Source organism: Melospiza georgiana, chromosome 10, assembly GCF_028018845.1.
Source record: "Melospiza georgiana isolate bMelGeo1 chromosome 10, bMelGeo1.pri, whole genome shotgun sequence".
NCBI classification, from domain to species: Eukaryota; Metazoa; Chordata; class Aves; order Passeriformes; family Passerellidae; genus Melospiza; species Melospiza georgiana.
The window spans coordinates 15,122,518-15,135,339 of record NC_080439.1 but is presented as its reverse complement, the minus strand read 5'-3'; the positions used below and the strand labels follow the sequence as shown (position 1 = coordinate 15,135,339).

Below are 12,822 nucleotides of genomic sequence, written 5' to 3'. Positions count from 1 at the left end.
TGACAGGGAAGGAGGGAATGATGATTTCTCTCCCCAAGAAACTACCATTTTCAGGTCAGTGTCACCATGATCAGTTCAGAAAGCACAGATTAATCCTGACAGCAGGAAAGCTGGTCCCCAGCTTTTGAGGAAAGCCACAGAGCAGCTGAGAGTCACTCTGGAGAGCCTCTCCCTGTAGCCATTCAGAGAAGGAATGTTGCATCCAACCCTCCCTCCTGTTCCTCAACATCCAGACTCAGGGAGGGAAAGGAGAGATAGAAACTTGCAGGTTCATATGGTGTTTTTGATGTTGCCACAATCACAATGTCTTGGCCCCTCACAGACCCCAAACTCCTCTAAACCTGCCTTCCAGCCAGCAGAATTACTCAAGAAGCTCCATAGCAGAGACAACTTTTCATTTTAAATGAGACTATACAATCCCTCTGGATCTCCTGTAACAGTCCAATGGATGGCTTTCCTGCCCTTCTCTTGAGGCTCAGGGTTGGTACTGACCCCAGTGAAGTTTGGATCAGATTCCACTGCAAGAGCTTCAAAGCAGTGACTTCACCAGTGGCACCAGACTGAACATCAGTTCTTCTCTCCAGACACTCAGTGAGTGGGTAAGATTTCACAAGAGCACAGCCCACCAGGTAAAACACTGTCTGGAAAAGCCTGGCCTTGAACAAAGCTGAATACAGCCAGCTGAAGACTTGTAAACTCACTCTGGGGTCATCCTGCAAGCTTCACATGAGATGTATGGAACAACCATCTCTCAAACCAGAGGGAGCTTGGCATGGGAAGAAAGAGGTGGCCACAAATCTGAGCATCAGGACACTTAATTACATTTCTATCTGCTCTCAGTGTTCTTGGCAGCTCCCATCAAATATATCTGGAGAAAGTGTTTTCATGTGAGGAGACATTTGAAAATTGTCTGGCATAACACAGACCAAGGCCACAAAGGGTGATGGTGCAAGGACTCTGACAGCTCCGGTGCTGTCCCAAACCCAGCAGCACTGTGGTCACAGCACAGCTCTGTCAGCAAAACTCACCAGCAGCAACTCAGGTTAGAAATGCTCCTGCCCACATTGCCTGGAAGCAAAACCAGCCATTAATCTGTGAAAGGGACATTTATTTAAATGGTCCCAATGAAAACACTTATGGAGGCTTTTCAAAGACCAACACTTCTGAAGTCATCACCAAACTGCCAAGGCGTCAGTGCTACCAGACCAACTTAGTCATTCTGAGGCTATGTGTAATTTTGTAGAAGCAACATCATTAAAAGAAAATTAAATACTGGGAATACACAACTTTTCTTTTTTCCTTCAGATTCTGTGCAAAGATTTATACTTGCACTCCATATTTTCAGGGTGTCAGCAGGAAAAACAAATCATGAAATGCTACATTAGGTCTTCTCAGGACACTTGTACAATCATGCACATTTAACATCTTTGGTCAAAGAGTTCTGATACACTTATTCAGAAACAGCTCAGAAGACTTAACACTGTCACCTGTAACTCTTCCAGCTATTATATGAAATACAATTAAGTTCAATTCCTATACATGAAAGCACTATGGGGAAAAAAATACTCTAAGTACTAAACATTGCTTAAAGGGACTCTTCAGCTACACATTTACCTGTCTCTGGGTAATCAGACTCTCCTCTTGCCTGCACAGAGATACATCAAAACACAGTAGCGCTTCAAGGGTGAGGACACCTAGCCCAACACCTCAGCACCAACCCAAGGCATGTCTGCAGAGAACACAGCCATGCCTGGAAGGAAACGTCTGGGACGCCACTGCTGACTGTCCTGTCCTGTCCTGCTGGATGACACCAGGGACACACAAAATCTGAAGCAGGCACTTAAAATTCTGAAGTAGACTGAATTATTTAGCTTGCCTTTCTTCAAGGAAATCACTGCTTAAATGTTTTGTCTTGGTCATCAAACAGGCTGGCACTTTCATAAACAGAAACCAGTATTACACTATAAGTGAACCCTGAAGATCATTTCCCAGGGGGCTTTCCACAAAGCTCTCATTGATTTTGATTTTCTTTTGGTCATAGAATGCTTCCCAAAATTAACATTTCTCCAGAGACATTCATTTTCTACAAAGAATAAATAATGTAGAAAGAAAGGAACTGCCTGAGTTAAGTGGTGCCAGATGAGCCTCCTGGAATCACAGGGCTTTGTTTTAAAGATTCCTGACTGCTGTAAAGTCATAGCAGCAAACGAGTGCAAAACTCTGATGCCTCGAAAGATATCCTGAAGCCATATAGTGCCAAAACACCAGCCTGTAAGACTTCAGACGTTTGCAGCCACATGACTCAGGCTTAAATTTCAAATACTTACCATTTTTTCCTTCTGACATAATATTTAATGAAACCAGAGTTCAGTAGTAGTATCAGTCCTGCTATACGTGTCTTGCAGGAGTTTCTGCCTAGACAGCTGTTTGTGTGCTTACAGCTAGCTTGTGTTTGGCTTAGAAAGGCTTTCCATATGCTTTAAAAATTGGAAAACTATTGTTTTAACTGACTGTATGCTGTTATTTTTAACACACATATGCATGTGAACACTGAAAAGGATTAGAAGCTCATTTTGAAAGCACCAATAGCACCTAAAACCACATTACAGCTGAACACATGCAAACATGTCACCAAACCACAGTGGTGTGATCACCTAGAAACCATCACACATGTTTAGGTCTGCCCAGAGCTCACTTCTCTTTAGTGAAAAATCTTTTCAATGCTCCTGATACATGAAAGGCAATTGATACTAGTGTATACTAGTGGTAGTGGATGCATGTAATATACACGAAATTAGCAACAGTCTACAATCACAAAATTTAAAAGTAGACTGAAGGTGCAAGGCTACAGATATATTAACAAATTCCTGTAAAAAATGGAATATGTTTATGAGGCCCTGGATAACAGTGCTCAGAGCCCAGCCCAAAGGTGAGCAGCAACCCCAATACTGCTGCTTTCAATTTTTCACTTCCATTAACAGCTACACTGTTGTTTTACTGTTCATAAAGATGTGGAAATACACTACAGCAGCCACTCAAAGACTGTGGTAAAGCAACCTTACACAATCTTAGTTCTCATGGATTTCAGAGGACCTGCACGAGTTATATGATGGCAGAATTAAGCCCTGGGGTTCAGGAAATCCAACTTGCCCCAGTAAAGGACTTGAAACTCCCTACCCTTCATCACCTGCTTCACATCATTTCATCTTGCCCACACACAGCTCTCCTGCACAGTATTGCACAGCACATTAGGAGAGATGTGGAGCTTTATGAAAGAAATAAATTCTAACAATACACCACAGCCATCCATTATTAAATCCTTGCCCAAAAATGGCCTCAAACTGTGTGTTTCAATCAGAATACTGAACTTCCAGATGAGCAGACAGAGAATCACTGAAGTCCTGCTGTGAACACTAGGCCATCTGCATGCCTGTATGAAGCCAAGCAGTGTCCAGCCCAAAGCTCCATGACACACATGCTGTCTGTTCCCCTCTTCCCCTCCTCACTCATCTGAGCCCTGTATCACCCACAGAAGCAGTGTGAGACTTTCTCCAAAAAGAGGGCTCATGGGCATGGCTCAGTTCAGGGACACTTGGCAACACAGCCCAAGGCTGCGCAGCACCAGCACCGCCGCTCTGGGGGAAAAGCTGTTTGAACATGGTGATCCCTGTTACCCACACGTGTCAAGAGAAGCAGGGAAACTTGCAAGCAGGGCTTATAAACAGCACAGCCTCAGAAACTATGCACCCACTGGGATTTATTATCTAGAAACAATGTCTGGCATCAAGCTTCCAGGAAAAATTAGGCTACAGAGCAAATAGCAGCCACCTCTCAGGCTGTGAGAACACCTTGCTTGTTTCCAAACACCACTTCAGAGTCCTCACAGGAGCATCACTGAGACCATCAGCTCCAAAACCCCAGCTGTGCTGCCAAGGGCTGCTGAACCAGGCACAGAGGAACATTTAGAAATAGTTTTAAAGAAAGATTTCACAATATTTTTGGCATCATTTCAACAAGTGCCACTGCCACAAGCATCAAGCCACAAATCAGTGTTCACTGCTTATAACCATTGATCAGGTTTGCTGCAAACACGGCAAGGCAATCAGATCAGGCAGGTACAGTGAGCTCAGGACTGGAGTCTCTGCATTCCCAGCAGGGGGAATGACCTTTAAATACCTGAAGCAACCTTGGCTGCTGCTCCAGAGAAGACTGGGAGGTACACACATGTTCCATATGCTCGCCTGCACTTCACCGAACACAAGCCACCACAGAAATTAGAAGCGAAAAAGTCTCACAAACAGATACAGTCCCAGATCATCTCTCTTAAGTGTGAATAATGCTAATCCTGTATTACCTGCAAAATCATCATCTTCTTACCACATCAGAGACTCGCTGATCCCTGTGGTATATTCCTGCAACATCCCAGATGTACGATTTCACATGTAACTGCCTGTCCCACTAACTTTGGAGAAAACAGACGAAACTTCAATGCTGCTATAGGTGAAAAAATCATAAAACATGAAGGGAAAGAAAAAGCAAAAGCAGGCTTTGCTGTATTATATTTTCAAGAAGAAACCTCAATATCTACATTTTCTAGGTTATTCTTCTAATCCATTTAATTCAATTCTACATATCTTCCAGAAACAGAGAGGCTTCTTCATTAAACAGCAGCATAATAGGAAAAGCTTCCATCAGAGGGAAGTAGAGACAGGCTGACAAAAACAAAATAAAACAAAAAAAAAACCCAAATTAAAAAACAAGCTTATTCCAGCAAAGCCAGAAACCAAGGCTCTGGGAAGGGGGGCACATTTCAGCAGCAGATGAAGCTTTCAGCAGCAAATGGCTACAACAGCAGGGGGGACAAGTCCAGCTCATGCCCCAGCTCACAGTGTTCTGTAACCCAGCTGCTGATGACACTTCATTCCTATTGCGTATGCGTGAGCTTTGCTGCTGACCTCACTACTGGAATTGTACCATCCAGTCAATGCCAAAAACTTCAGCACAAACTATGAAACTTGACAGGACTGAGCACATTTGGAACAGAAGGAGATTTTGCGTGAATGGCAGCAGATCAGGAATGTGCAGTCTTGTCATCCTTTGAGTGGGACTGGGAAAGGAGGCCCGTGAGCACTTGAGGACCATGGCACAGCTGGTCAGAACATGACAGGAGCCTTCACACTGTGATGGCCACTGCCATTTCAGTTAAATGCACACAGCTTGCCTTAGCTCTGAGGGCAGGACCGACCCGTACCAACAGGCATCCACTTCCAAAGGCAGTTCATACTTTCCCTTACTGAACCAGGCCAAAAGAAATATTCTGAGAGATGAAAATATTTTCTTTGCCGTTTTACTTAGTACAGAGCTACACCACGGACTAACAACAGTCCTGCACTTCCCCACAGCTGGATATTGACACAAGATACATCTGTGTCAAAACTAAGTCACATACTGTGCACACATTAGAACATCAAGAAAGCTGGGCCAGCACCACATTTCCTGCACCCATACATCAGGCAAATGTAAAAGACAGGGCTGTATCTGCCATTATACATCCCCTAAATATCCTGCAGTAGTGACTTGCCATAACTGTAATCCTAGAATACATTAATAGAGACCATAAGACGTCACCTACTCTACCCAGTGACCACAAACCACTCTGCTACAACCAAAATCCCACACCCAGAGCCTCACAACACTTTCTTGTCAGCCAGAGAGAGCTAGTGATGCCAAGGACAAGCAGAGGGCCCCCCTTCAACACCCCCACAGCACCAACATTTGTTTCACAGCAGTTATGTGCCAAGAGGGAGGGAGCCTGGGACAAAGAGAGCAACATGGGACACCTGAAACTAAATTAAGATATTGAGGAGGAGGAAGAAGGGGGAAAAGATGCATTTATAGCGTGCACAAGCTCTCCTCAAGGGGCCAGGCAGCACTGCCAGCAGTTCTGGCCAGGCTGATGATTCACAACATGTCAAGGGGAGATCAGACTACTTGAAAGTACCAGGCTTCAAGGGTTTTATGGGGGGAAAAAAAATTCAGAGGGGTTGGGGTTATTAGATAGTTTATTGCCCATGTAACTCTAGCTTATATATATATGGATTAGGATTAAGCTTTCAGTTACCGGATCTCGTCCTAGTTACACCAGCATCCTTCCCCTCAACTGCATTAATTTTGTCCACAAATCACTACATTGTTATTTAGCCCCTTGTGTGAACACAGAATTATTATGGGCTTCCTATAACTTTTCCAAGGCTTTCTCCCCATTTCAGAAGCTGGCACAAGTCCAAAGCATCCTTTAATTCTGCAATTTTGAGTGCCCCTGATTTCTTTATTTTTTAGAGCATCTACAGTTATTCATGTACTTCCCCAGAAACTCCTGTTGGCAAAAAGTGAATTTACAGGCACTCAGCATTTTGATCAGCTCAGGATGCCTGGAGACTCCAGCCAGAGGCAACCAAAGTAGATTTGCACAAAGTCAGTGGCCACTGCGGAGAACTTTGGTGCTTGTGGCTCCCTTTCAAGAGCAGGGAGGAGCACAGGCTCCCCTTGCTACAGGCTTGAGTTCTGCTGCAACAGGTAAGTGAGGAGCCCAGTGGTAAATCACTTCCCCTCCTTACAGCCCTGGTTCCCCACAGCACAGAGCCATTCCCACCCGTTCCCTAAGGCCAGACCCCTAACAGTGCACAGGATAAGCTAAACAAGGCTAAACAAGGTTACAAGCTTATTTTGCAAAACACAATCATTTGGTTCTCTTTAGCCTTGCATGCTCTTGTAGGCAGTATCAGATATTTGTCATAACAGCACCTTGTTATTTGAACAATTCCACAAGGGGACACAAAGCCATTCTGTACAATCCAGACCAGCACAGACTACTAACCTAGGCATTCCTTTTCTCCTTCTCTTCCCTCACCTTCTCCTTTGTCACCAGCCACCGGGTGCAGCCTCACCTGAGGTCTGTCCCCTGCATCTCCCCAGGGACCCCCTGCCTCCACAGAACCCAAGATCAGTAACTCCTTCATTCAGGGCATCCTGCCACTTGTCTAGCAGAGAGGTTTCTGACTAACACAGGGAAAGAAATAACTAATAATAAGCACACATAGTTTTACCCTGGAATCCATCAACTATGTATGTGGTACCTCATTTCTATCCACTAAAAATCAAGCTTTTCATTGTAGAGAAAAGTACAGCTTTTTCAGACCAGGAATTATTCCCATTACTGGCTGGTGAAGATTAAAGCTCAAGATCTCTCAGCTTGGCTCTACTATCAACTCAAATCAAACTGCTGAATTTTCTGCTTGATGATCTCAAATAAATTCCCATTTTGAATTGCAAAAGTAGTAATAACCTTTTCTTGTCATCTGCTGTGCCCATTGATTCTTCTCCGAGATATCCAATTCTCTCTCACTCGACACTTGCCCTGGAAAACTACACGAAACTGACGCAGTGGAACTACAAAGTGAGTTTTATTTCATCTCACTCTCTGCCTGTCTCGGATTTCCCCGGACTATGCAACACGCACACAAGCCACACGAACAACGGCAGAGCCGCACCGCACATCGGACCGCCGCCGGAGGGTGCGGCAAGGGGGTACCCCGGTGACCCTGCCACATCCCGATCTCCGGCCGTGGGGGTGCCAAAGGACTCCCACGGGGCCCCGCATCCCCCGCGCACCGCTCCGAGGGACCCTCCCGCTGCCGCGGGTCAGGCAGGGCCGGCCCGGGGTGCCCCTCACCCGAGCGGCGCCGGAGAAGCCCCCGAGCGCCGCGTCCCCCGCCGAGCCCCGCGGGCGGCACCCAACTCCGCCGGGAGCGCCGGAGCCGCCGAGCAGCGACACCCGGGACGCCGCCGGGGCAGCGGCCCCGCACTGCGTGTGCGCGCGTGTCCCGCGTCCCCGCACACCCGCCCTCCGCGCCGGCGGGGGGAGAAGTTGTCGCGAACTCCCGGTACGGGGGTGATGCTCGGCCGGTCCCGCCGCCGCCCCGGAGCCGCGCGGCCCCGCCGCCCCCCGAGGCTCGGAGCCCGGCCGCCCCCCTACCTGCAGCCGCTCCGTGGCCGGCTGCCACATGGTGCCGCGGCCGGGAGGCGCTGCCGAGCGGGGCCGCGCGCGGCTCTCTGCGGGCGCGCGCCCCGCCCCGCCCCGCCCCGTCCCGCCCACGCGTGGGGGCCACGCGCGGACCCGCCCGGCAGCGCCGGTCCTCGGGCACGGCACCCCCGGGCTCGGCAACCATCCCCCGGGCACGGCATCTCTCCTACCTGGGCACGGCATCCATCCCCTGGGCACGGCATCCATCCCCCAGGCATGGCATCTATCCTACCTGGGCACGGCATCCATCCCTCGGGTACAGCATCCGTCTCACCTGGGCACGGCATCCATCCTCCGGGCATGGCATCTGTCCTATCTGGACACGACATTCATTCCCCGGGCATGGCATCCATCCTTCCTGGGCACAGCATCCGTCCCACCTGGGCAAGGCACCACCCGGGCACGGCATCTCCGGGCACAGCATCGATCCCACCTGGGCACGGCTTCCATCCCCCGTGGCACGGCAAGCATCCCACCTGGATGCCTGTGGTGACCGGGACAGCGCCTCCCCCAGCTGCTGCCACAGCCCGGCGTGTCCCGGCCCCTCACGGCCTCTGGGGCAGCGGTGCCGGTTTCCTCATGGCGTTCGCTGTGCGCTGCCTGGGAGGGTGCACCCCCTCAGAGGAGCCTTCCCCATGGGACGCTGCCTCACCACAGCTGAAACTTTGTCCTCCGGTTCTGCAGGTGGCTCAAGCTGCTGCCAAGCACGTAGAAGGTGTCAGGGCTCTGTAAGGCCGCTGCTGCTCGCAGCGCGGGGTCACAGGGAGCCGCCAGCTGGGAGCAGGATCCCCCCTGCCCGGTGGGCGCCGGGCTGGTCCCCGAGGGGCCAGCACCAAACCAGCATCAAGGCCACATTCAGCTGTTTCACAGTGTTGGGCATCCCAGCTGCGCCCCGACACCCACAAGGATAGACATACACACTCTAGAGGTCTGCAGGCACTGCTCTTCCCCGAGGAGGCCAGAAATGCCAGAGAAAAGCAAAATGTCTGCAGGTTCCAAAGCTGCACCAAGGAACATTTTCTCCAGACACAAAAGCTGCCCCTGGCCCTCCCTGCTCACCTGAGGCTGCCTGGGTAATGCCTCATGCTCGGATGCAGAAGGATTTGTTAACAACCCAGAGGAGCCCATGTCATACTTGTCCTGAGCATTGACCACCACATCCCACAGGCTGCAAGCCAGGCTCCAACACAACGCGGGTGTGTGACCCTGGGGACACAGGGCATCCTTTCTGTGTCAGTGTTTTAAATAGCAAGGAAAAGCAATACTGACGGGAATCTTCTCAAAACAATAGGCATCAGGCTCACCTGTGGACAAACCATGACCTTTGGCAGGGCAGCTCTGCCACAGGATCCATCTCAAGGACCAACACCTTGAGACACATTGCAGGATCCAGCTGAGGCTGGATGTGATCAGAGCAAGACACAATGAACATGAAGTTTTATATTGTTTCTGGAAAGATTCCACCAGTTTGTCCCTGCGCAGTGATGGTGGGATTAAAGCAATTCAAGTGTTGCATCTCCATTTCCTGATGCATCACCCCTTTCCTTCCCCTCCAAGAAGTGAAGCACTAATTCTGCACCAGCTTCTGGCTGAGATGCCCACTAGAGCTCTTTCCAAACACCATGTCCCTGTCACACCATTATTTGTTTCAACTGGTGCCTACACTGCTGCACGAGGGCCTTTTCTAAAAGCCTCACTCTTCCTCAAGTGAGCTCTGGAGCAGTTTCATAGACCCTTCCCATATGGATAAATCCACCCACCACCATTTCCTGAACCAGCTAGGAGCTGGCACAACCCAGGCTGTCAGCAGCAGGGCACACAAAGGAAGTTCAGGATCTGAAATTAGCAGGAAACCAACCCTGGGGCTGGAGGCTGCTTCTCTCTTGGTTTACATGACTTTTATATAAACTAAAACAATTGGGGAGGGCAATTTGCATTTGCTACGAAATGGGTGGCATGTTATGAGAACAAATGAATTACTTAATTTCAAAAAAGGATATGAAAACAAGAGAAAATGAATGCTGTAAGCTTCAGGCTTTAGTTGTATGAGAAGGTAGGAATATGCTCATACACGGGGAGGAGCAGCTCAGCTGCAAATTTTTTAAATCCACCTGGTTGATTAGAAAGCAATCTGTGATCCCTGAGCCCCACCATCATCCTCCCCAAGCCTTATCCCTCACCAAGGCAGCAAAGTGGCACTATGGGGATGAGAGAGCTACTGAGCCCTTCTGCTCATGTTGGTTTAGTCTCCAGGTGTGCTCTGCACCATGGGCTGTCTCAGGAAATTCAGCTGGTTTGCCTTTTTGTTCATTGCCCACAACACCTCTGCAGGAAACTTGATTTTCAGCTGGGCCAGGTGCTGCTGGGGTAGTCAGGCACCAGCCAGAGCCCAGCTCAGGAAATGATTCATTTAACTTGGGTGAGTTCATGTCACAATCTCACTAAGATTAGGTCATTTCTACCTAGACTTTCTAATATTTTAATCCAAGCATCATTCTTTATTTGGTATTTAAGCTGTTCTGCATTAGGTAAGGTCCTGCTACAAGCCAGTCAGAGATCTTTCACTTAAATAAATAGTGTGAATTCCTATTTCCAGGATGTACTGTGTTCCAGAATGTGTCTGTAAGAAGATACAGGGGTTTTTTTCTATTAATTTTCCTTTTACTGTGCCAAATTGTGGAGTTTCTCTTCTCAGAATGAGTTAAGACAATTCCTTTCAAAGACTGCAATACATTAGACAGGTTGGTCCCACTTCTCTCAGTCTCCTTCCTTTCAGTGCTCACAGGACAGAAATACTGGAGCCAGGGGAGATCTTGCATTTCAAAAGGGAATATTGGATGCATTAGGACCAATTTCACTTTTATTCAGATAGTAAATATGAAGCATTTCCTGTGACTCCAGGATATTTTTTGTCTTTTAATGGCTTCTAGTTATTGGGTTTGTCTTCCTTTTGCACCATCTCATCCCCTAATAAGGATGATTTTATTTAAGGCTTTTATAGCAACGTAGCTCCTCTACATTTGAAAAGAAAAAGAAATTATTTTGGTTTTAACTATAGCATTGCCTTTTTAATTAACTAAACTCATCCATTTGCTGATCCCATTGAATTATTTGACTTCAAAAGCTTAATTTAGCTTTAGGAGCACTTATTTCTCACTGAAACACAACTAGAAGAGTCATTCAGTTATTTAAATGCTGCTTCCCCAAATATTTTGCAGACTTTGCAAGTCCTGTTTCCAAGATCCTCTTTTTGATTATGCAAGTTTACAAAGCATACAGAACTCATTAAACACATCCCTTTTTTTTATTATTAATTCATTTTACCTTGTATTTGCTTTTGTAGAGCAAGTTTGCCTAATTAGCAAATTTAATGGTCTGTAAAGGACTGTAATTAATAGCATACTTCCAAAATCTAAATACACTTGTTACTCTTAAACACTTTGTCAAATCACCCGAAGAAATGCAGCTACCTACCCTGCATAGACGGCACCAGACACCTCATCTGAGCTTTCCAATATTTCTCTGAAAAAATTCTTAGTGCCTAAGCAACCCCAAAATACACTATCCAAGCAATCCAAACTGTTTTTTTATGACAACAATTACATTTTAACATTCAAGATAAAAATAAATGTATTTTTATGTAGAACTTCATCTCATGCAGATGACAAAGCTGGATAGGATGGCATGGCCTCAACTTCGTGTCATATAAATATGGCAGAGGCAACACCCAAGTTGGAGATTTCCAATTCCCATGGCAGGGTGCACACTTTGGAGTCTGGGCCTGGGGGAGCTGCAGTGAGGGCATTACCTGGGGAGGACACAGCACCAGCACCACAGCCAGCCATGGGATGCAGGCAAGGGCAGCCAGGGGCAGAGCACTAGCAGTTTGCAAACACTGCCAGCAGAAACCTGGAGTTTGAGGGGTCTCAATCATTTGCAGAGTTCAGAGGCTATTGAGAAACAACTTCAATGTACATGTGGTGACAGATACACCCTCTGCTGGGAGTAGCAGCATCTAAAGGTCTGGTTCTGGTTCCTTGCCAGGGATCTCCTCAGGCATGGTCACTGTTAAACTAGCAGCAATTCACAGTAAGAACGTTTCATTAAAATACTGGCAAAGTACAGACCACATTATCTTCAAAGGCCGTTGATTTCCTTTCAGTATTGTGTTTTGATATTTTGAAAGGGAAATTTATTTACATCCCTGCTTACTGTATAATCCCTAATGTTATTTAGTAATCATTTTCATTTTGATTGTGTAGGTGCATAGAGATGATTATGCAGACATGGGAGTGCAGCTCCACCAAAGGTGGTTCAGCAGAGGGCACTTCTGCTCCCAATGCATCTGCCTCAAATCCCCTTTAGAGGTATTTTTAAATGGCATCAGGAGACACTATAATCTGAAGCACTGTGGTGTTAATGATTTGTGAAATTGAGGCAGCAGTAAGTATCCCAGTCAAGGGAGATAATTCAGGTGTGGATATACCATATTCTCCCACCCATCCACATTGTGCTTGCCAGGGAAAATGAGGTGCTGATTTCCAATTTGTTGGGGAAGCTCTTGCTGGCGTTCCCATAGCAACCAGGTGTCTTTAATTACCTTTACTGCTGCCACAGAGCTTGTGTTTCTGATTCCCCCTTCAGCTTTACCCACCCCACCACCTTCCCCAAGTACCAGGACAGCTACTTCCCTTCCTCTTCCAAAAGTTCCGTTTTGGAGATGGATGGACTAAATAAAA

The 12,822-nt window shown here is 47.3% G+C and overlaps 1 protein-coding gene across 1 annotated transcript in view; it reads right to left on the bottom strand.

The window, feature by feature from the left end:
- PID1 (phosphotyrosine interaction domain containing 1) overlaps nt 1-8,073 on the bottom strand; it is an 85,030-nt gene extending 76,957 nt beyond the window's left edge. Inside the window, exon 1 of the mRNA XM_058031135.1 lies at nt 8,036-8,073. Coding sequence (XP_057887118.1) covers nt 8,036-8,065 — 30 coding nt within the window. The 5' untranslated portion in view covers nt 8,066-8,073. The remainder of the gene's footprint in view (nt 1-8,035) is intronic.
- Nucleotides 8,074-12,822: the final 4,749 nt, after the last annotated feature.